Genomic DNA, 24,466 nt, shown 5'->3' with positions numbered 1-24,466 from the left:
GGTATTTCTTGGAATTGTATTCATTCAATAGAACATAACTAATCAGAAGAAGCTTAGCAAATTCTAAAGAACATTCACTTTATTGAATTTCATTCACTGGCAAATGGGGATATATCCCTTTTCAATGTGCAAACAATTACTATAAAATTGTTAAGCTTCTGTATTGGTGTCTCAGATGGGGAAGGTAATTTTATCTTGAAGATATCTCCAGCATAAATATGATATGCTGATGGGTTTAAAATGTCAAATGTCTTGAAGTTTTAAAGGGCCAGTAGCACCAAGAACTATATGTAGTTACAAGCTCAAAGCCAGCACATTTTAAAATAGTGTATTGTACCAGTACTAGGATGCATGTTTTTTTTTGGAAAATGCTATTGTTGGGTGTTGATGATATACACAGCTAAAACAACAGGGTCTCTGCTTCAAAGGAAATATGGATTATCGAAGAAAATAAATTCTTATGGGTTCTGAATGTGCTGGAAGAAGACCCCCATTAGCATAACTGTAGATGATTGTGAATGGCTGTTGGCTGACATCTGTCTGATTGGGAAGGTTACCTGTTTAATATATATTCTGTTATATAATAGGCTCCTTGCAGACTGGGGAAGTTGGCAAACTCTGACAATTATTTACAGGGACACTTTTTTGCCAATCTTTGTAAAAATGGAATTATGTAGGTGGAGGCATATCTGATTAAAGTTTTTGTACTGTGTTAGCCAGTCAAAGGGCAAAACAAAATAACAAAAAGGTGGTATAAAGGTGGTACCTATTATTGGCTAACTAAGATAATCATAGCAAGCTTTCAGAACATTTTAGTTCCTTTTTCAATATCCGGTACATCACAGGGTCGGACTGGGCCGTCGGGACACCGGAAAAAAACCCGGTGGGCCCCCGCCGGCCCAGACCCCCTCTGTCAATCTGTTGGGCCCCCCAAAAAAACAAACTGCAGTGGCGCACACCGGAGTTTGCGCATCAGCCCCACGCCAGCGTTTGCCCATGCACGGTGTTCGGGGGCCCGTAGCTCGCGCAAGTGCACTGGTCCCCCAGAGGTTTGGAACCTGGTGGGCCCCCAATGTCCAGTCTGACCTTAGTACATCATTGCTTATATCAAAGGGAAAATATTCCAGGGTGCTAGCAATGCTTGGGAAATTACTGACTGACAGTTGCCGTCAACTTTACCAATTATCAAGTTGGAATGCAGAACATGTTTGAGGTATTTGTTGTTAGGTCACAGCACCTCGATAATAAAATAAGCATGATGCCTGTGTCATCAAGGCTGCTGTACTGCATCACTCTAGGTTATGAAAAGGGAAACAAAGATACAGATGAAAACATCATTTCACCAATGATGTAAAAAGAATAAGGGAAGGATTGATGCTACAATTGCCGTAAATGTTACTGAAAAGTATAATTCCATGGAAAGCAAAAATGTCACTTTAATGGGGTGTAAAACGTGCAAAAAAAAATAGGTCAAACCATCATGTTATCTTTATGTTTGCAACATGCCCTACCAGTGTCGGACTGGCCCACCGGGATACCAGGAAAACTCCCGGTGGGCCAAAGTGTCAGTGGGCCCTCATGCTGCTTAACGTTTGGCTTATTTCATGGCCATTCCCTATTATATGAGAAGAAAGAGGCTAAATAGATGGAATAATAGATTACAGTATGTAAAAAAACAAACTAGGAGAATAGAGGTTGATTGAGGAGATGAAGAATATAAGTACTGAGAGTGGGCCCCTGGTCTAAGGTTTTATGGTGGGCCCCTGGTCTAAGGTTTTTGGGTGGGCCCCTGGTGTCCCTGTCCGACACTGTGCCCTACAAGTAGCATTATAGCTGCACAAATTCCTGTAACCCCATCATGGATATAGACCTCTCTGTGATTGGCAGCACTGTATTTTTGAGGGATGGGCTGCGGGAGGCATGTGCAGTCAGGAAACAGACAAATAAGATCAGCGAAAATCTTTGGGTGTGGGAGTTGTAGTACAGCAAAAACTGCAGATCCATGGGTAATCTAATCTGTTACTTAGAATTTAGTCCTGCTTGGATAGGTTCTGATTTTATACAGGCAGAGCTGTCAAAAGGGTCACAGCGCAATGCATTACAAAATTAGCATAACAATTGATTTACATGTGCCAAACACTCCCCACCCCCCTAGACTCACTGTTCCCAAATTGTGCCCCCCCCCCACCCCATAACACAGTAATGCAGAACAGAAAGGGAACACAAAGCAAAACATTAGTGGGGGTTCAAAAAAGGAGAAAATAAGTCCTGTCTCCCGTTCCGTTTTATATTACAAAAGATTAAAAAAAGGGACACAAATAGGTACAATCATTCATTATACAGAAGTTTTGCTGATATCTATCCCTTTCCCTTTAAATCTTTCCAGACAGGTAATTAGTCTTATTCACCCTATTTGGAAGCAGAGTCGACAAAATGAGTCAGCCAGGGCAGACAGTGCTCTTGGCACAAAATCCCTTGATATGGGCATTCAAATCATCTGTATAATATTAGCACTGCAGAGCTCACGGGCTGGGATATGTATTATTTATGATATTATATGATAATATAGCAAGGGTCAAATAACAGGCAATATCACAAGGACATGCAAAATCTGTCTCAAATTACTGCTGCATTACTGTTCCATGCAGTCCTATCCTCTTTCTGAATTATTAAGCTATTTCTCTTGATTATCTTCCCATTTTATTTCTATAATAAGAACTGAATGTTTCTTTGTATAAACCATTTATATAGGCTGCCTTTATAATTATTATGGGATTACTGGCTGTATTATTTATTGTAAGTGGGAAGAAAGGCAGATACTTCCTATGGCCAGTTAGTGACATATAAAACAAATCACTGCAGTAAAGGCTATATTAGTGCTGATATGGGATCTATAACTAGAAACCCATTTTCCACTGAAATATTTCAAATGTCATTTCATGAAGAGTCCTGTTTAATTGGACAATTCTTAAAGGGGTAGTTCACCTTTAAATTAACTTTTAGTCTGATGTAGCCAGTGATATTCTGAGATAGTTTACAGTTGGTCATAATGTTTCATGGTTTTCAGTTATTTAGCTTTTGCTCAGCAGCTCTCCAGTTTGGGTTCTCAGCATCTATCTGGTTGCTAGGGTCTCATCTTCCCTAGCAACCAGACAGTAGTTTGAGTATGAGTATAGCCGAGGGCAAGGCAAATAACTTAACCTATAAAAAATAAATAGTGATGACCAATTGTAAAGTTGCTCGGAACAGGACATTCTAATGGGGAATATTACCCAAGTTGTGTCAGCTGTCACACACTGTGTGTGACTGTGCCACACACACAATGTGTATTCAGTGTATATGAAATGCTACCCCATACTTTGTAATATTTTGTAGTTTATTATATTCTCTAGGGACTTGTCCACCTTTTCATAAAATATCAGTGATGTCTTAACAGTTCTATTGCCCAATTAATAAGTATGACATATTAAGAATATTTTCCCCTGAATAATTTTCCTGTGCTCCCCGGCCATTTTTTCTCTATCTAGTTGAATTCACATACATTTAAGTAGGCAATGCCTTGCTGCATGTCAGTGCTGAGATATTACCCATATTGCTGAAGGAAAATTTACAAACTCTGAATTAAGGGGGAGTGAATTATTCTGTACATTAAAAATAAAATCACAGTTTCCATTCACGTTGCCTATGTATTGACGTTATTCCTATGGCCACCCACTGTTCCCTGAAAGCCTATGCCTACTCCCAGGATGAAATATTGAGTTATGTGTTGCAGTGCTGGGAGTAACAGCATAGAGAGCTGAGTTGTGCTCTGATGGGAAAAGATTATCCGTCAGTAGAGGGAGCTTGCTATTACGTCTGATTTTTCTTTTTTTCTATTATGCTGTCAGCAGCAGTACTGAAACAATTTAAGAAGCCTGTTTATGAAGTCATTTAGATCATAGAGCTGAGGAGTTTATTGTAAGAAAAAACAATGCTTCCCTGTATACCATTTGCACTGACTTACCTATAGTATCTTACTGTAGATGCATAATATTGTATGTATAGTAACTGTGTTTGCTCATCTGCAGCACCCTGCCTTTTATTTACATACGTTATACATTTTGGTAACAATATATGGCTCACACTGCCACCCTTTATACTCACTGTATTTCCTGTATTAAACCCTATACACAGGGCAGTCATGAAAAAGAAATCGGTGTTGGACCTTGGCAGTTACAAGTAATAGTTGGTCCTTTTATAATAAATCATGAGGAGTCATTTATAAAGTCATTTATAAAGGCAGTTGCAAATGCTGTCACTTTAAATGGGGACAACTGTTGCACTTATTCATTGATGGTACTAGTGTCCAGACACACTCCTTGCACTTAAGTATATTTGGGCCTCAGTTGTCGACTTTTAATAATATTTAAAAATCTACGCCAGTGAAGGGAAGGGAAGCTTAGTGCAGTTGCAGGGGGACTTAGAATGTCACTGAGGGTAACATTTTGGTAGAGTACCAATTTGCTTTCTAGATACACCTAAAGCCCAAAGTTAGGGAGAAATGAGGGGTAAAAACAAATTTGCCATCCTAGATATTCTTGAAATATATATATATATATATATATATATATAACAACCAAGGGGTCGGTGCACACAGAGCACAAAATGGATGCCTAGGTGCTGGAGCAATTAAACATAGAATGGAGGTAACAAGAAAAGCCCGCACACACAGGACTTGAGTGAAGCAAAAAATTAATCGTTTATTCAACGTTTCGGCCCAGTCACATGAGCCGTCTTCAGGAAGACGGCTCATGTGACTGGGCCGAAACGTTGAATAAACGATTAATTTTTTGCTTCACTCAAGTCCTGTGTGTGCGGGCTTTTCTTGTTACCTCTATATATATATATATATATATATATATATATATATATATATATATATATATATATATATATATATATACTATACATAAAAATTATTATTACTAACAAAAAATGAGGTGTTAGTATCACACTTTGGTCAGAAATGTAAGCTCACGTGCCACGTCAAGGCCCCTCATTGAACGTGAGTCCTACACTATGTGAGAAATGCTGAAGACAGATAAAATTCGATCTCACTGGAAGAGACTTGGATGAGCTTTCATGCAGGAAAAACACACACAAAATTCACCCTACACAAGCAACAACAGTGTCCCTTTAATTACATTAAAATTAGTTCAAATATACCAGTCCCTTAAGTCACATTATTGATACATCTAAATAACGGATGATCTAATGAAGATGTTTCTAAGAAACACTGTACTGTTGTCTTCTGCAGGTCACCAGTATCGGATCTGACAGTATATCACAATATCTTTTGTGTGCCAATGCCTTGTAGTAAGATTACATTTTCTGCTATTGTGGGATGTTCTTTTAACTTCCACCTTATCTATTATTATTTTACAGGTATTCGCTCGTGGAATATAAGTCTTGATTCCTGTGATCTCAATCTCCAGCTGAAGCTGTTTGCTATAAGGCATCTTGCCCATTTTTCACCAGATGTAAAAGGTTGGTAGTTTCAATTCTACTTCCTTTTCATTTCTAGTCATGTTATGTTTGATGTTAACTCACTGTATATTTTTTTCTGTGTAAGCCAGTGACAGTTTTGAAGATAAGAACCAGGGATGGATCAAATACTGAATTCTTCACAAAAGATTTTTCAAAATAGCAAACCCTTAACTTCATATTCAGATCTGAGCAATAGCCCAAAAAATGAAATCATCAGGAATGAAATATTGGATTTCTTTAATTGTACAGTAGATTAAAGTTACATAAATTTAAGATTTTGCATTCCATTCGGCTGAATTTGAATTCTGCAAAAAGTAGTATGGTTTGGCCAAATTTAGAATTCAAGTCTTCATTCAGCACACCCACCGCACATAAGAAATATAAAATGATTTTTTGTGATGTGAATCATAAATTTCAATAGGCAATATGGGAAGGACTTTTGTTTTGCTGTTGGGAATGAGAAAACATCAGGATGAGTACTCAGGAATGATATTCTGCACTATATGGAAGGAATAGAAAATAAAATTTGGAAGGTTCTAAGATAATGTGAAGCTGGTGAAGAAGACACAATCAACCACTGTGATAGGAGAATTTCAGGTGTGTTGGACACTCTTGACAGGCAGAAAGAACCATCATTGATGTAAAATGATACATGCCCTTGTTGCAACCCATGTTTTACAGCCAGCAAAGAAGTATTCAAATAGGATCATGCAGCATGTAATTTGCTTAAATGGATCATCAGCCTCACTGCTAATGGCAAGTGGATTTTGTTTAAAGGGATACGGTCATGGGAAAACGTGTTTTTTTCAAAACACATCAGATAATAGTGCTGCTCCAGTAGACTTCTGCACTGAAATCTGTTTCTGAAAAGAGCAAACAGATTTTGTTATATTTAATTTTGAAATCTGACTAGACATAATGTCAGTTTCCCAGCTGCCCCCAGTCATGTGACTTGTGCTTTGATAAACTTCAATCACTCTTTACTGCTGCACTGCAAGTTGGAGTGATATCACCCCCTCCCTTTCCCCCCAGAAGCCTAACAACAGAACAATGGGAAGGTAACCAGATAGCAGCTCCCTAACACAAGATAACAGCTGCCTGGTAGATATAAGAACAGCACTCAATAGTAAAAGCCAAGTCCCACTGAGACACATTCAGTTACATTGAGTAGGTGAAATAACAGCCTGCCCGAAAGTATTTCCATCCTAAAGTGCAGGCACAAGTTAAATGACTGGGGCAGCTGGGAAACTGACAATATGTCTAGGCCGGTGTCAGATTTCAAAATAGAATATAGAAAAATCTGTTTTCTCTTTTGAGAAATGGATTTCAGTGCAGAAGTCTGCTGGAGCAGCATTATTAACTGATGTGTTTTGAAAAAAACATGTTTTCCGATGACAGTATCCCTTTAAGTAAATGACAGGCTCCACTGCCATGTTTAGGTGTGCTTTCTCCCTCTGCATTTTGTGTGCCAGGGACCCACAACCTATCTGCCTATTGAACTTCTGCAGAGGTTTTCAGAATTTGTTAGTTTAAGCCCTCCTCATCATTTCTTTGAAGCCACCTTAGATCATTACAGTGAATAGAAGTTTTTCTTTACGGAATAGATTTCATGAAAACACTTATCTGTAATGTATAGCACTACTCCTTTTATTAGATTATTAGAGTTTTTTTTATCTGTCGTTCAAAGTTTTAGTCAGTCTGGGAACAAATAATCTCCCATTACACATTGGTGGCTCTTAGTTTATGAGTGATTAACAGAAGTTCTCACGTGCCCACTTCTGTGTTCAGCATCACCAAAGTGCAATGCTGCCACCTATGTATCAGTAACAGGAACATTATGCCAGACAACAAGCTCCAATGCTAAATTCAGTTAAACTGACAACCATAGACAAAATTGTCATGAAGAGGAAAGTAAAAAAAAATGTAAGTATCTTCTGAACCCAAAGATATCCCCAGCCATTAATAAGCCCACCTGTTTAAAGAATCTTATTTAATGTACCTTAACTAATCAATCATTGCTGTATCATAAATCACAATTTTTTTTTAGTTCTAAAGTCTCAATTGTACCCTAACCTTTAGTTTGTAAATTCTCATGTGTAGGCCCCTCTAATATAATTGTACTCTGTAAACCCTTGTTTGTTATTCACCATTTAGTCCACGTATGAGTCAGTGCTAAAGAAAGCGCAGGGAACAAGAATGAAGCATAAAAGGGAAATCTGAGTGTAGTGGATTTTCAATTGTTGCAGTTCCACAACTTTCCAATTTTACTATAAGGTGTCAAATTACTCCTTGCAAATTGCCACGTGTGCTTCAAGGTGGGTACTTACAAACATTTAACTTTAATCTGCACTAATCAAAAAGACCAAGATGGGACTGTCAGATGATGCTTCATACTAATAGAGATGTAGAGCACAGAAATATAGTGTAAAACCTTTATTACATATATTTGAAATCTTACCTATTACACTCACATTTGTGTAAATTTGAAGCAGGCACATCAAATCCCCTCCCTTCCCTGGATGTTTGAAACCGATATTGCAGCTTGGCGCTGACCTGTGTTGCCTCCACACACCGTGTAACAATTCCGGGACGCTTGGAGATGACGTCAGCTGCCTTCACCTTACGCGTTTCGCCGATTTAGGACTTCATCAGAGGCAAATGATGAAGTTTATTAAAATAGGAATATTGGCATGCATGATAGTATTCTTTCATACAGGCTATAAAACAACTTACATCAGGTATATGCAATAAAAAAAAATCTAGTTTTTGAGGAGTCGCCCGTGTACAAATCTACAGTTAAACCTCACTTTTACATACCCTTATTTTACAATGTTTATTGTAAGGTGAACTACCTGTTTAAATTGCCATTGAGATAACAGAGTTCCCATGATTTCATTTTGGCTGAAACTCTTTGTAGCTTTATATTGTTATTAAAGTAATACTACTACTTAAATTCTTTATGAATAAGACCCTAGATGCTGCATCAAGTAGAAACCGAAGAAACCATTTCTGTTGTAGTTTTATAAATCATAAAGCTAAAAAGGAAATTTCGTAAAATCCAAACATACCAACCATTCTTCCAGATTCAGTGCTGTGTAAATAGGCCCCTTGGGTTCCCAGAGTGCCAGGAAGCAACAGAGTGAAGGAAAGGCCCGGATTTGTGGAAAGGCCACCTAGGCCCGGGCCTAGGGTGGCAGGATTTTAGGGGGGCAGCATGCTGCCCAACCACACCCATATTGGTTCAAAAACATTGGGGATTTGCTGGAGGTACAATCATTTTTTAAATTTCCTGTGCGTCAATCCACATTGCTCCAGTCCAGATGATTTTTGCACGAATAAAGAGTAGGGGACAGGGGCGACGAACGGCAGTGGGCCTAGGGGCACCCACTATGTCAATCCGGCCCTGGCAGTGTATGGCAGGAATATCTATTAAACTGGGCTCACAGGGCGTGCATCTGTGCCGAGATTGCAGCAGAACAGGTGGTGCTATAGCTACGCTATGAGGTTGTAGTCATGGTTCCACAGCACTCTTGTTCCTCACCAGTTTTATATCTGAAATGCAGAAGCTTTGCAGATAACACAGTGTAGTGATTCCTGCTAGAAATTGAAAAGACCTGCAGTAGGAACTCATTTGCTAGCCAAGGTGTTTTTTATTTTGGGTGCTTGTAATTGCAGGTGAAGCTGGGTATTTAAGTGAAACTCAGGAAATAATAAAGATATGGTAATGTATTCCTTTACTTAAAGACTGGTATTGTGGTCACATACTTAGGAAATACGTATTATGTAAAGTGTTGAAAACGATTACATTTGTGATTTGATGTTTCATCACTAAATCTTTTCTATACGTAATATAAGGGAAAACACCTAACCCACGAAAATTGAGTTTAAGGGCAGGACTACATGGGTGATTCAGCCACGATTCGAGGCGCTGCGCAAAATCGCAGGCGTCACGTCGGATGCTACGGAAACAAGGTAAGTAATGGCAGTGTCGGATCATGTCGTATTGTTGCAGCATGCAGCGTCTGCATTAGACAGTCGTGTCACGTCGCATCAATGCTGCGACACGATGCGACAATTGAATTACTTACCTTATTTCCTTAGCATCCGATGTGACGCCTTCGATTTTGCGCAGCGCGTCGGATAGCGGCTGAATAGGCCATGTAGTCCTGCCCTTATTCAGCTAACAGCTGCTTTACTTAGTTAAATTGGAAACTTTAATTAAAAGTTCCTATAACAATATATGCTAGAACCCTATGTATCCCATTATGTATTGCCAAAATAGCAATTCCTTAAAGTCTTATAATTTATACTACACTACTACCTCACTTCCACCAGTTCCTCCTGCTGTATCTAGGTTGCAAATCACCTGTGATCCAACATCAGCATTAACAGGGCAGAAGAGGCACTGTAGGCAGAAGTGTTGCAAATAAGTGAACTATTAAAGGAACAGTAACAACAAAAAATGAAAGTGTTTTAAAGTAATGAAAATATCATGTAATGTTGCCCTGCATTGTAAAACTGGTGTGTTTGATTCAGAAACACTACTATAGTTCTTCTAAACAAGCTGCTGTGTAGCAATGGCGGAAATTGAAAAAAGGCTATATGGCACAGGTTAAATAGTGGATAACACGATTATGTTCTACAGAACTTATCTGCTATCTGCTGTGTAACCTGAGCCTTTTCTCCTTTGAATGGCTGCCCCCATTGCTACACAGCAACTTATTTATATTAACAATAGTAGTATTTCTAAAGCAAAAATACCAGTTTTACCAGTGCAGGGCAATACTGCATTATACATGTATTACATTAAAACACTTTTATTTTTTGATGTTACTGTTCCTTTAAATGATTCACATACACTGGCACTTCAACCAGTTCAGGTCTACTGCAACTGATAATTGATCATAGAAAAGACATAAGCAGGCTTGGACTTGGGCTTCTGCCTCAGGGCCTCCCTTCTGACCTTGGGGGCTGCTCTCTCAGGGCCTCCTGTCCGGCAACCCCACTGACGCGCGTGTGCGCATGAGCATCAGCACGCATGCGAATCAGCGCGTTTTAGCATGCATCAGCGAGAGCACTGGACTCGGCAATAAGAAAACCAATGGATCTGGGCCAGCCCAGTCCGACCCTGGACATAAGCCTGCATAGGACCATATACATCAATTAATTTAAAAATCTATATATTAGTTATTCCAGCTTTTATAAAATAGATAACATAAAACAATTTATATTAAAAATAAGGTGTTTAGAAACCATACATACAGATGTGGGCCTGTGTAAATTAAGGCCCTTAATACACAGTCCTTTTTTAGACTCAGGAGTATCCAGAGATTACAGCAGCTAAAGCTGGCCATAGACACAAAGATAAAGTCGTACGAATCAAAGTTTCATATGATTTTCGGACCTGATTTCCGGTGTATGTGTATGTGTTTAATCTGATTGCCTTCTTTTTCTCTCTCTCCTCTATACTTCTGCATATATCCTCGGCACTCCAACATCCATCAAACTATCCTGAAATTGAAATCTCCTCTTCACTGCTCCCATCACCCTCTCTCAATCTAAGCACACTATCTTGTATTGTTAAATCTATTATCCCCTCTCATCCCATCAAACAACACAATGCTTGCACTGTCAAATCTAGGTCACACCTTGTCTCACTCTCATTATTACTGTTACTTGCAGCTGGGGATATCTCCCCAAACCCTGGTCCAACTCACTCATTTGTACCCTCACTTATTCCTACTCTCAGGCATTCAACAAGGTCTTTTCCAGTCTCTCAGACTTTACGCACTTCTAATATTGCAAACCTAATTCACATAAAACCAGCACCCTCCCTGCCTTTCTCATGTGCCCTCTGAAATGCACGGTCAATCTGCAATAAACTAACAGCAGTCCATGACCTCTTTATATCTAAATCCCTTCACCTTCTTGCAATCACTGAAACATGGCTCTCCCCCTCAGACACTGCTTCACCTGCTGCCCTCTGCTATGGAGGCTTCTCACTTACTCACACTCCTAGACCGGATGGCCGTCATGGCGGTGGGGTGGGATTTCTTCTCTCACCCAAATGTAGGTTTCAAAATCTAACTACACCGACTTCTCTCTCCTTCACTTCTTTTGAAGTCCACAGCATACGTTTGTTTTCTCCAATCTCTCTGCGTGTTGCTGTCATATATCGCCCCCCAGGTCCCTACTCCACCTTCTTGGATCACTTTGCTGCCTGGCTTCCATACTTTCTCTCCAGTGAGACACCTGCTCTCATTTTAGGGGACTTCAACATCCCCATTGACAACTCTGCTTCTGCTGCCACCTCTAAACTTCTCTCTCTAACAGCTTCATTTGGTCTCTCTCAGTGGACCGACTCACCTACCCACATCGAGGGTCATGCTCTTGACCTTATATTCTGCCACTCATGCTGCCCATCCAACTTAATTAACTCTCCCTACCCTCTGTCTGACCATCATCTACTCTCCTTTCAGATACTGCTTTCACCTGCACCTTCACAACCATCTCTCTCTACCCACACGTACAGAAACCTTAATGCCTTTGAACCACAACAATTATCAACAGTATCAGCACAATCCATATCTCATATTAATACTCTCTCCTGTCCCAATATGGCAGCTTCTCTCTACAACGATGCCCTTTCAACAGAACTTGACTCCCTTGCACCTTCTACCACCCGTCACAGCCGGCCAGCTAAACCCCAACCCTGGCACACTAGTGTAACACGGTACCTCAGAAGATGTAGTAGATCAGCTGAGCGACGGTGGAGAAAGTCAAGAACTGATCCCGACTTCATCCACTTCAAATTCATGCTCTCCTGCTATAACCGAGCTCTATCATTAGCCAAAGAACAATACTTCTCTTATCTAATATCTACTATGTCCTCCAAACCGCAGCAGCTGTTTGCCACATTTAACTCACTCCTATGCCCCCCTCCACCTCCTCCACCTATTAATGTTACCGCCCAAGACCTTGCTCATTTTTTTAATGAAAAAATCGATCTCATTAGGCTGAGCATACCGTCCGACAACAATCTCAGACCAACGTGCAGTCCACTCACATCTACTTTGCACTCCTTCACCCCTGCAACTCTAGATGAAGTTAGCAAACTTCTAGCCAACTCAAAACCCACCACCTGCTCCCTTGACCCCATTCCCTCTCGCCTTCTCCACCCAATCTCTGATACACTCTCTCCTGCACTTACCCACCTATTCAATCTTTCACTCTCTACTGGTACCTTTCCATCATTATACAAATAAGCACTAATCACTCCTATCCTCAAAAAACCTTCCCTTGATCCCAACTCTCCCACTAACTATCGACCGGTCTCCCTTCTTCCATTCACATCCAAATTACTAGAAAGGCTTGTTTACAAACGCCTGATCCAGCATCTCACTCACAACTCCCTCCTCGACCCCTTGCAATCTGGCTTCCGCCCATCACACTCGACTGAAACTGCACTCACCAAAGTAACCAATGATCTTCTACTGGCAAAGTCTAAAGGTCATTATTCCATTCTAATCCTTCTAGATCTCTCTGCAGCCTTTGACACAGTTGACCACACACTCCTCCTTGACATTCTACACTCAGCTGGCATTCGGGACACTGCTCTTTCATGGTTTACATCTTATCTGTCTGACCGTTCCTTTAAAGTTTCCTTCTCTAACTCTACTTCTACCACTCTCTGTTGGAGTTCCTCAAGGCTCTGTTCTTGGCCCCCTGCTGTTCTCGCTCTATACAACTTCACTAGGAAAACTCATTCAGTAATTTGGACTTCAGTATCACCTTTATGCTGATGACACCCAACTCTACTTGTCTACTCCTGATCTTTCTAATTCTGTCCTTTCCCAAGTCACAGACTGTCTCTCTGCTGTCTCCTCCTGGATGTCACAGCGCCACCTGAAACTGAACCTTTCTAAAACAGAACTCATTATATTTCCTCCAAAATCTTCCCCTGTCCCTCAGATATCCCTCACCGTAAACAACACCACCTTTCATTCCACCACACAGGCACGCTGCCTAGGAGTCATCTTAGACTCTCATCTGTCTTTTTCACCACACATTCAAACACTTGCAAAATCTTGCCGTATTCAACTGCGCAACATTGCTCGAATACGACCCTATCTCAGTTCAGAATCAACTAAAACACTGATTCAGTCTCTCATCATCTCACGCCTTGATTACTGCAACTTACTCCTCACAGGTATTCCAACAAGTCACCTTTCACAACTCCAATCTGTTCTAAACGCGGCCGCTAGACTCATTCATCTATCTCACCGCTCAACATCAGCTGCTCCCATATGTATGTCCCTTCACTGGCTCCCAATCTCTTCTAGAATCAAATTCAAATTACTTACACTCACATTCAGGCCCTTAATAATGAAACCCCTCCCTATATTTCATCTCTAATCTCCAAATACACTCCTTCACGTAACCTACGCTCTGCTTCTGATCTTCGCCTCACTTCTCCTCTGGTCACTTCTGCCCATTCTCGTCTGCAAGACTTCTCTCGGGCTTCTGCTTTTCTCTGGAACTCTCTACCACAAGCTGTCAGACTTTCTCCTTCCTTCCAAACTTTCAAGCGCTCCTTAAAGACCCATCTGTTTAAAGAGGCCTATTCGATGTACCTTAATTAATCATTGCTGTATCAAAAATGACAGTGTTTATACAATCCTAATGTCTCAATTGTACCCTAACCTCTTAGTTTGTAAACCCTATTGTACTCTGTAATCCTTGTCTGTTATCCACCATTTATTCCCTGTTTGCTATAACTGCAGTAAAGCACTGCGTATCTTGACAGCGCTATATAAATAAATGATGATGATGATGATGAAATCCTGACTTTTTTCATACCAACGCAATCAGTCGTTTAGTCGATCGGACAGGTTAGAAGATTTCTGATAATTTCTGATGACTTCTAATACCAATAACAGTGCTATCCTATGAGCCCTGGGGAGACAACTGCCAGGTGTAATATACTTTATAGGGTGATGTATTTTATCCTATTACTTTTTCTCACTAACTTTGCTGGAAGAATTGGAGAAAATCATTTTTTAACTGCATCTATGTACCCACTTACTTCTCCTAATCTGTGTTTGTTTGTGATGTGGTGCAAAATGCCAGTAACTGAAATGGATAAACTGGGGTTTCAGATGACTCATAATTGCATTTTATAGGTTTGTTCTGTTCTTTGGGAGCATTAGCTGGCTCCATGCACTGCACACAGCTTTCAGTTTCCCTTTGGTATGATTATTGTCCTCTGATAAAGTGTTAAGACATTTACACAGCATTTTTCATCTACACTTATCTCTGGCCCAGTGGAACTTACAGGATCCTTATCACATACATACATAGGTCCTAGTTCATCAGGAGTCAATGAATCTGCTTGCATGTTTATGGAAGGAATTCAAATAGACATGGGAAACCGTACAAAGACCTAGAGGATAGACTTTGGCACTGAATAGTAGCAGTACTAACCATAATTTCTCCATGCTGTGCTATGCTTCTGTGCTAATAGTGTTTGTAAATGAGCAACCACAAATCAAACACCAAATATATTTTCCCTTGCTTAGCCCTTTCCACTTTTTTTGTAGATTACAGCCATGAACTCAAACCCAGAATGGTGTGTGGGTATAAAACAGTTCTCCTCCTTTATATGTTCTTTCATATCAAAAATACTGTTAAAATGACCTCTGCTTTCTCAAAATATTGCCATTACTTTCCCCATCTATTGAAGTGACTTTAAATCATTTGGCCTCATTCTCTCCAGACTATTTCTGCATTCAGGACTCCCTAATATTCACCTTTAAGATTTTTTAGTCTGTCCTTAATCCAGCAGGATAAATCGTTGTCTGTAGACAAGTATATTCCCTCCTCTCTCCTGAAATCCCTCTTCTCTATGTTAATAAGATACTGAATTACTTAATTAATGGGTTCCCTTTATTTTTTAATAAAACCTAGTATGATAACATGCTACAACACTGATCAGTACTTGCTCTGCCCAAGAATACCAGCACATATGAGTAGGTTTTACTTATTTCCCAGCGGTTGACATACATTTTTTAAGATACATCCTTCTCATCTGTTATGGCAACAGTACCCCAAAGAGTTGTGGAATGCACAGATTGTTTTACATATACAAGTTGCAAGAAATTCAAGGAGACGCTGGCTGATTGGGTTTTTAACATGTTAGTATCTTTCTCTTGTGTTTCTGAGCAGCTTTGCCTCTTTGAACAATAACAGATGAATAATCTAAAAACTGTATGAAATTAAAACAGTGTCAATCAAATTGCACTCTACCCACTAAGATTTTTTGTGGCCTTTATGTATTTACTTTCTGAATTACAGATACAAAATTTACTTAATTAAAATATCAAATTCCCTTTGTCTGACATGACATTTATTCTATATGAAGTTTGTTATTTAAATTATCACATAACTTTTTGTTCTGCTTTATCATCGCCCAACACCCACCAACACTTATCCACAATGCAAAAACACGCTAGCTGAGAGTCCCAAAGGCCTCACACTATGGGGATTGCAGTTACATACAGGAAGCACAGACCCATCTGAACAAGGGTAAAGCCAGTTCATGCTGATGCCCTAAAACAAACATTATAATCAGCAGAAGAAACAGAAAATCTGTTTTATGGATAGCTTCTTAATTCTAAGTAACGTTCCAGTATACCTTAAATAAATATGTTCAGTGGTTCTAAAGTTGTATTTACAATTAAAAAGAAGTATCTGTCTGGCTGTTTACCTTCTCTCAATCACATCTCATATAATAATGTTGCAAGCCAGCTAATTAAAAGACCTTGAGGAGAACTGACTCTTGTTACATTGAGTCAGACCTAGAGAACTGAAAGGGATAGACATATACAAAATTCAGTAGCACAAATGTCGAGACCATTTTAATATTCATAAGAATGGATGTTTGAAAATTGCTTAAAATTATATTGTCTTCTGTTATGGAAAAAAACTAACAATTTATGTATATTAAAGATTGAGTAAACAATCATAGTATTGAGTCTATAGATGATGCTGAACCACAATACCCAGCATTCCTTGACAGTCTTCCACAGCTAAGGAAGGCTGTTACCTGCATCAGCAATAACTGCAGGGCTGCAGGCTAAAAATACAGAGTCTAGCCATATTTAAATCATTTATGTTATTTATGATCTACACAAATTCATTTTTTCAACCAAACAAGTACATTGACCTCAGCTCCAATAGAGCTATTCTAAATGTAGAGCAAAGGTAGGCAAAGTGTAACTATGATCTATATGTGATTAGCTAGAATACCAGAGCTCAATTCATTATTGTGCAGAGAGCACTTTTGTTAAATATTCTGTGGTTTTCATTAACCCTCAGTCACCTAGATTCTTTTCACTGTTATGTCACATGTGCCTAATGAATGGAGTGTCTTGCCCTATTTTCTCTTGGCTTTGTGAGCGTACCCATAGAATCCTGTATTGCATGTGATAGATAATAACTAAACCTATTATTCCCCCCCCCCTTTCAGCAGTTGAGTTTGTTGTGGTAAGCAAAGCTGCCTTGGATTTGCTGACACTAGATTTCTTGGAAGTGATGTTTCACCCATGGGATATCTGCAGTTACAGTATTACTGTTTGCTAACCAAGAGATGCACAGCATATAATGTTAACCCATTGGTGTCAAAGAAGCAGTTCATGTAGATAATCAGGTTAAAATTCATACTTGCAAGTAATATTTGTTTTTTTGAAAATATTTTAAATGGAAAGGAAACTTTTGTTCAATATGCATCCAGAAAAAACATCTCTTACCATTCCCATGTCTTACCAGTCGCATTTCTTACCATTCCCAGGTGTTCTTCACAAAGACTTAAACTCACTCCTATGTATTAGAGTAAATCAGAAAATGTTACTCTGATGTGCAGATGCTAGTCTAAGTTTAATGAGGGACATCTAGGATAGGTCAGAAACATAGCACAACAATGCTGCAGAAAAAGCACTAAACTGGTGCATTTTCTTCCAAAAAAGAGCACCAACCTGTGGATTAAAATATAGTGATTCACTGGGGGGGGGGGCTTGGGGCACGCGTAACATAGCAAGACCCCTACTTAGTGAATAAGAATCCTTTAATAGAAAAGAAAACACAAGAGCATTGCTTATTGTATGTACAAAAATTTAATTTGAATTTACACATAAATTGGGAGCAGTAGTGTCCACTCTACAGCCTGTTTGTCCAAGGCAGAACTGAGTTTCCAGCCCCACAGGTGTTTGTGCTCACATATCTGTGCATATGTGTCATGTTTCCCAATGAAGCACGGGATAAAACAGCTAGGCGCATGCAACCAACATTGTCTAATATTACGTTAGACACAGGAATAACCAATTATTCTGCTCATACAATCATCCACTTTTTTTATCCAACTTTTTCTATCCTTTCATCTGCTCCCTTACACTTTCTCAACCAGTAGCGATCCTAGAGGGGGGCGGGCCCTAATGCGTGACGCGCAGCCGGGCTCAGCCCCCCTCCGTACGGCCGCATTTGTCAGTGGCGCACGGACTGCCGGGGGCCCTGAAGGGGTGCGTGCCCTGGCCCGCTCGCACCCCCTGCTCCCCCGGTAGTTCCGCCACTGCTCTCAACCTTTCTTTTTTTTCTCTTCCCTTCTTTTACTCTACTCCTTTTTGTAATTCTTTACACCTCCCTCTTTTCTGTTCATGCCAAGGCTGACCCTCATTCAACTTCTTTTCGTACTTCTTGTTTCTTTCTTTGTCTTTCTCTCTTTGGGGCACATTTACTAAAGAGCGAAGTGGCTAACGCTAGCGACTTTTCACCAGCGTTGCCACCTGCAGGGACATCGTCATTTCACTAACAGACGTAGGCACCAATTCGCTAGCGAACGGGACCATTGCTAGCGGTCATTCATATTTTAGTGAATTAACGTATTTGTAGCGTATTTGCAAAGTGGTACGATGGGTGCGAAGCTGACGCTGGCAAATTCCCTGTTAGTGAATCTGCCCCTTTGTCTGTGAGCTTTCACATTTTCCTCTGTTCCATATCTTTTCCTTCTCCCTCTCTTTTTCTCCTTTCTCTTTATTTATTATTTTTATTTCTGACTGTTTCCTTCAGCATCTTCCCCCTTTGCCTGTACATCCTCCTAAATAGGAGAAACAAGGGGTGTGGCTCAGGTGTGACATGGGCGTGACCAAAAATAATCCAGATTCCCACCTCAGAAGGTTGGCATCTTGGTAACTAAAGTACTACTGTATAATACCCCATCCCAGGTTTCCTAAAAAATAGTAAACAATAAGGGTTCTATAGAAAGAGTAAACAATAAGCACTATCACCTTGACCTACCCTAAAAAGGCGAGCATTAAAAAGAATCCTTTGCTGCATACAGACCTTCTCTGAAACACTTCCTATACAGAATACAGCAAAAGCGATACATTGTATATACTGAGAGTGTCTTTTAGTTATAATACTTGGCCGATGTTGCTAACACTGTTATGAGTGGAGAGATTTTCCACCAGTTAAGAGGCTGCTAGAAAAAATATTGGTATAGGAATTAGAGATAGGACAAACACTTAGGGGCACATTTACAAAGCTCGAGTGAAGGATTCAAATTAAAAAAACTTCGAATTTCGAAGTGTTTTTTTGGCTACTTCGACCATCGAATGGGCTAGTTCGACCTTCGACTACTACTTCGACTTCGAATCGAACGATTCGAACTAAAAATCGTTCGACTATTCGACCATTCGATAATCAAGGTACTGTCTCTTTAAGAAAAACTTCGACCCCCTAGTTCGGCAGCTGAAAGCTACCGAACTCAATGTTAGCCTATGGGGAAGGTCCCCATAGGCTTGCCTGCGTTTTTTTGATCGAAGGATATTCCTTCGATCGTTGGATTAAAATCCTTCGAATCGTTCGATTCGAAGGATTTAATCGTTCGATCGAACGAATAATCCTTCGATCGTTCGATCGCCGGATTTGCGCTAAATCGTTCGACTTCGATATTCGAAGTCGAACGATTTTAGTTCCTGGTCGAATATCGAGGGTTAATTAACCCTCGATATTCGACCCTTAGTAAATCTGCCCCTTAAATAGCATGCAAGAAGTATTGTTATGGTTTGTTTCTAACTGACATTTTCACTGTTATAATACCACCCTTAGGGGCAGATTTACTAAGGGTCGAATATCGAGGGTTAATTAACCCTCGATATTCGACCAGGAACTAAAATCGTTCGACTTCGAATATCGAAGTCGAACGATTTAGCGCAAATCCTGCGATCGAACGATCGAAGGATTATTCGTTCGATCGAACGGTTAAATCCTTCGAATCGAACGATTCGAAGGATTTTAATCCAACGATCGAAGGAATATCCTTCGATCAAAAAAACGCAGGCAAGCCTATGGGGACCTTCCCCATAGGCTAACATTGAGTTCGGTAGCTTTTAGCTGCCGAACTAGGGGGTCGAAGTTTTTCTTAAAGAGACAGTACTTCGATTATCGAATGGTCGAATAGTCGAACGATTTTTAGTTCGAATCGTTCGATTCGAAGTCGAAGTAGTAGTCGAAGGTCGAAGTAGCCCATTCGATAGTCGAAGTAGCCAAAAAAACACTTCGAAATTCGAAGTTTTTTTAATTTGAATCCTTCACTCGAGCTTTGTAAATGTGCCCCTTAGAGTCAGCTACCAAAGCAATGGGGTTCATCAAGCATTTCACAAGCAGTTTAGGAGTGAGCATCCAATGCAAGTAGCAAAACTAAACTGTTTTTAAGGGGCTTTCCCCACCAAGAGATAGCACAGCCTGAAAAAAATATCTGCACCAAATTGAGAGACATGATGCAAACTGATTGTCTCTGTGATAGCCTCCAGCAACAGTGTATTGCCAGATAAAGCGGCAAAACTAAGCACATCCAAAAGCTCCAATGAAGGCATTGCTCAAGGCAATCATTATCTGTTATTTTCACGATATCTCCAATGGGAAATGTGTTGAACCTTTGCAGCAGCCTTGCAGAAACAACTTGAATAGTACATTGTTAAATGATTTACTGTGAATGTATAATGTTCCACATTTACATATTTCATATTATACATTTATTTTAACCAATAAAATCCTTTATTAAAATACTGGAGAAATACGGGAGAAAATGTTCTTTATATCTAGAATATAAAGCGATTTAAATATATATTTAAGATTTTTATAAAATGTCTTCCTGCCCAAAAGCACTTAATAATTATATCACATAATAATCTCTGACAGTGATTATTTTTTGAGAGAATGAAAACAGTGGCTTAAAGGAACAGTTCAGTGTAAAAACAAAAACTGGGTAAATAAATAATAAAAAATGTTACTAATATACTGTAGTTAGTTAGCTAAAAATGTAATGTATAAAGGCTGGAGTGACTGGATTTCTAAAATAACAGAACGGAAAACGATTTCCTGATTTGTCTGCCATTTTGATCTGTTCTCTATTTCCTTGGAAAGAACTCTGGTTGGCTGGTTTCATGGAGTAATACAAGTATTTACTTTTAACATTACATAGTTGAACTGCACTGTCACCAATGTATTCTTAAGTCCAGCCTTGGAGGCATAGAATCTTAAACATAAAAATATAGTTTTTGGAGGGTTTCAGGTTAATTTCTGCATTGAGAGCCAATGTAACATCATAACTCTCATGCATTGACTGCACTCTGGTCCATGTAAGATTAACATCCCATTGCACTGATGGGTATTTTTATTACACTCTTTTGATTCATCTGCTTTTATTTTATTAGTTTAAAAAGTTAGCCTGGTGTCTAACTAAATTATTAGCATTTACTGTGCTTAAGTTAAAAAAACAAAAACAAAATATAGTTTAGAAATGTACTGTAAGTTATTTAATTATATGGACCAGCTATTTACACTTTTAAATATGCCCCTTAAATATGTAGAATCTAGTTGAGATGTAGGAAAAACATGAAACATGACATAAATAGTGATCAAAAAATAAAGAGATTTTTTTGTGTGCATCCTTGTGACTGAAGTGGGCACAGACAAACAGAACTGCACAAACTGTCGGTAACTGGTTTGGGTAACACAGTCTCACTACCTGCTGCTCTTGTTCTCAGCTATTGCTCTCCTACACATTCATATTTCTGCCTTCCTACAAAGCAATAATCCTGTCTGCATGGAGGGAAACATTGGTTCCTAAAGCTTTGCTGCATTTAACTCAATAATTTCTCATCTTGTCTCAAACTGAACATTCATCTATTCTCATTATGAGGTGGGATATCAATTTTATTTTGTCCAGCCTTCAGAATAAATGTCTTGTGTAACAAATTAGGGCTCATGTATGTTTTCAAGTGCAGTTGTGGTCCTCGCAGTTTCTCCGCACTTATATGCACGTAAAACCACTCTTGTTAAAGGTACTTGTATCACAATGTTTCTAATATAGTTAGTAAGCCAAAAATATAATCTAGAAATACTGGATGTGTAACATAATAGGCAGAACACTACTTCCTGGTTTGCAACTCTCTAACTCTGCATTAGTCAGCGACTTGAAGGGAGGCCACATGGGACATAACTGTTCAGCCAGTTTGCAATTAATCTGTAGCATGCAGGTCAGATTCAAAAGCAAAATTATGACACGTGGCCCTGCCTGGTAACCAATCAGTGGAAAGCAAGAGAGCTGCAAAGCAGGAAGTAGTGTTCTGGCTATTATGTTACACATCCAATGACTCCAGCCTTTATACATTACATTTGTGCCTAACTAGCTATATTGAAAACACTTTTTATCTGCACAGCCTACCGATTCAACCAGTTTTTATTTTTATGATGAACAATTCCTTTAAAGGGAAAAACGGATATGTGCAAATGTAGAATAGGTGAAGAGGGGAATTCAGATCTAGGGCAAGTGGGACAAAAACACTTAATATGTTTCACAATAGCCATAACCTTGTAGCATTGCACACCTAAGGTTTTCTATTTGCTTTTCAGCCTTATATTATATACAATAAAAGTCAGCTGAAATAAAACCTTAGCTATACAGACCATAATGTCTTTATTTTTGTAAAAATAAAAAGGTTCTTTTTTTTAAGGAATCTTGGACTTAGGCCATTCATCTATCTTAACCTAAGCTGCATTTGAAAACAGTGGTTCTGAAACTGAACTGAACTGTGTGTAGAACACAGTGTAAAGAACTAAAAGTGTATGCTTATATCCATATACAGATATGGGACCTGTTATCCAGAATGCTTGGGACTTTGGGTATTCTGGATAAGGGATATTTGCGTAATGTGGATCTTCATACCTTAAGTCTACTAAAATATCATGTAGACATCAAATAAACCCAAACTGGCTGGTTATGCTTCCAATAAGGATTAATTATATCTTAGTTGGGATCAATTACAAGGTACTGTTTTATTATTACAGTGAAAAAAAAAATCATTTTTAAAATTTTGGATAATTTAGATAAAATGGAGTCTATTAGAGACAGCCTTTCCATAATTCTGGATAACGGATCCCATATAATATATTTTGCATGCATTTTTGTAATATATTTTGCATGCATTGGAAAATAATCTTTTGCAAATCACTTAGAATGAAATATTTTAGAGTGTCACACCGTATCTGGAGTATATAACTGTTGATTGGGCTGAATGTGCAGCACGCTTTCATGTATAGGTTTTTTGTTTGGGGACTCAGGGCCCTCTCCAAGCAACAGATTTTTAAATTAATATGTTGTTTTCCATGCAATGTTTGCTGTGCCGCTTACAGTATATGAACCTAAGGTAAAAATGCATGAGAAATGTATATGACAGGGACATCATCTTCCTCTAAATATTAATGAGATAACAGATTTACCCTTAGGAGATTTCTTGTCTGCGGCTCTTGGAGAAGATGTACAAAAATCAGTCTTGTTCAGTCTACTCAGTGGTATTATAATTCAGCAATTCTTTGTTATTTGCTAGTCATTCGTGTTACCAACATTTGCTTTGACAGGCAATTAAATATCTTTGTTTTATAACATAAAGTATAATTGTATACAGATATTTAAAGATTCCAGTGTTTATACGGGAGATAGCAGGCAAGAAGTGAGATAAAAGAGAAAATCAGCAAGAGAAGCTGGGTCTGAAATATGCCTTATAAATATATAAAAGTATGTATTTCAAGGGCAGTAAGTAGAGAAGAGCAATATATCCTAAAGGCTCTATTAATTTAGAACTACAAACAGCATTAATTAAGCATGCTCAAGGGTTGGGAGTATTGGGACAAAAACTCGTGTGATAAGTAATCCCTGGAGTTGAGATTTTGTCAGATTTGCAAGATAAATGCATCTATTTGGTGGGATAAGTGTATTTCAGCCATCAAGACACCTGATATGATACCTCTGCATGTTGCCTGTCATGCACCTGAACAGAAACGAGCAGTGACAAATGGCTTTTGGCTCAGAAATGTAGATTTGCTTATTTGCAGCCGATTGCCTGAATTTATACAAAGGAGACTGAAGTATATTTGTGTGGGGGACATAAGAAATGAAATGTATACAAACATGCAAAATTACAGTGGAAGTGCCCACCAGAGCAATGGAAATGTCGTAGATAACAAGGAAATAGTGAAAAATAGAAAACAAATCCTCAAAGGAAGCGCTAAAAGTCTGCAAAGGAATGTCAAACCAAGAATATCTATGCCTATTTAAAGAACTTTGCAATATACATTCGTTGCAATTTCCCCATGAATTTTAAGTTATCTGTATATGTATTTCTACTGATGTTCGTCTGTCCCTTTCTATTCCCTACACTGGTGGTTCAGACTGTTGATACAATGTAAGACAAGGCAAAATTAACAGACCTTTCTTTGCTGGGGAACAAAGACTTTTGCAACATTGTTTAAAAAGCAACAACCAGGAGTTAAGCAAATGCTGCTTTCAATAGCAATTGTTTTTACAAATGACTTTAAAAGCACAAAG

The 24,466-nt window shown here is 39.0% G+C and overlaps 1 protein-coding gene across 1 annotated transcript in view; it reads left to right on the top strand.

Moving 5' to 3' along the window:
* map1a.S (microtubule associated protein 1A S homeolog) overlaps positions 1-24,466 on the top strand; it is an 83,583-nt gene that overhangs the window by 6,682 nt on the left and 52,435 nt on the right. The window contains exon 2 of the mRNA XM_018255367.2: positions 5,425-5,526. Coding sequence (XP_018110856.1) covers positions 5,425-5,526 — 102 coding nt within the window. The remainder of the gene's footprint in view (positions 1-5,424; positions 5,527-24,466) is intronic.

Source organism: Xenopus laevis, chromosome 3S, assembly GCF_017654675.1.
Source record: "Xenopus laevis strain J_2021 chromosome 3S, Xenopus_laevis_v10.1, whole genome shotgun sequence".
Classification (NCBI taxonomy): domain Eukaryota; kingdom Metazoa; phylum Chordata; class Amphibia; order Anura; family Pipidae; genus Xenopus; species Xenopus laevis.
Note: the sequence above shows the minus strand (reverse complement) of the source record. Positions and strands in the feature narration are given on the sequence as shown.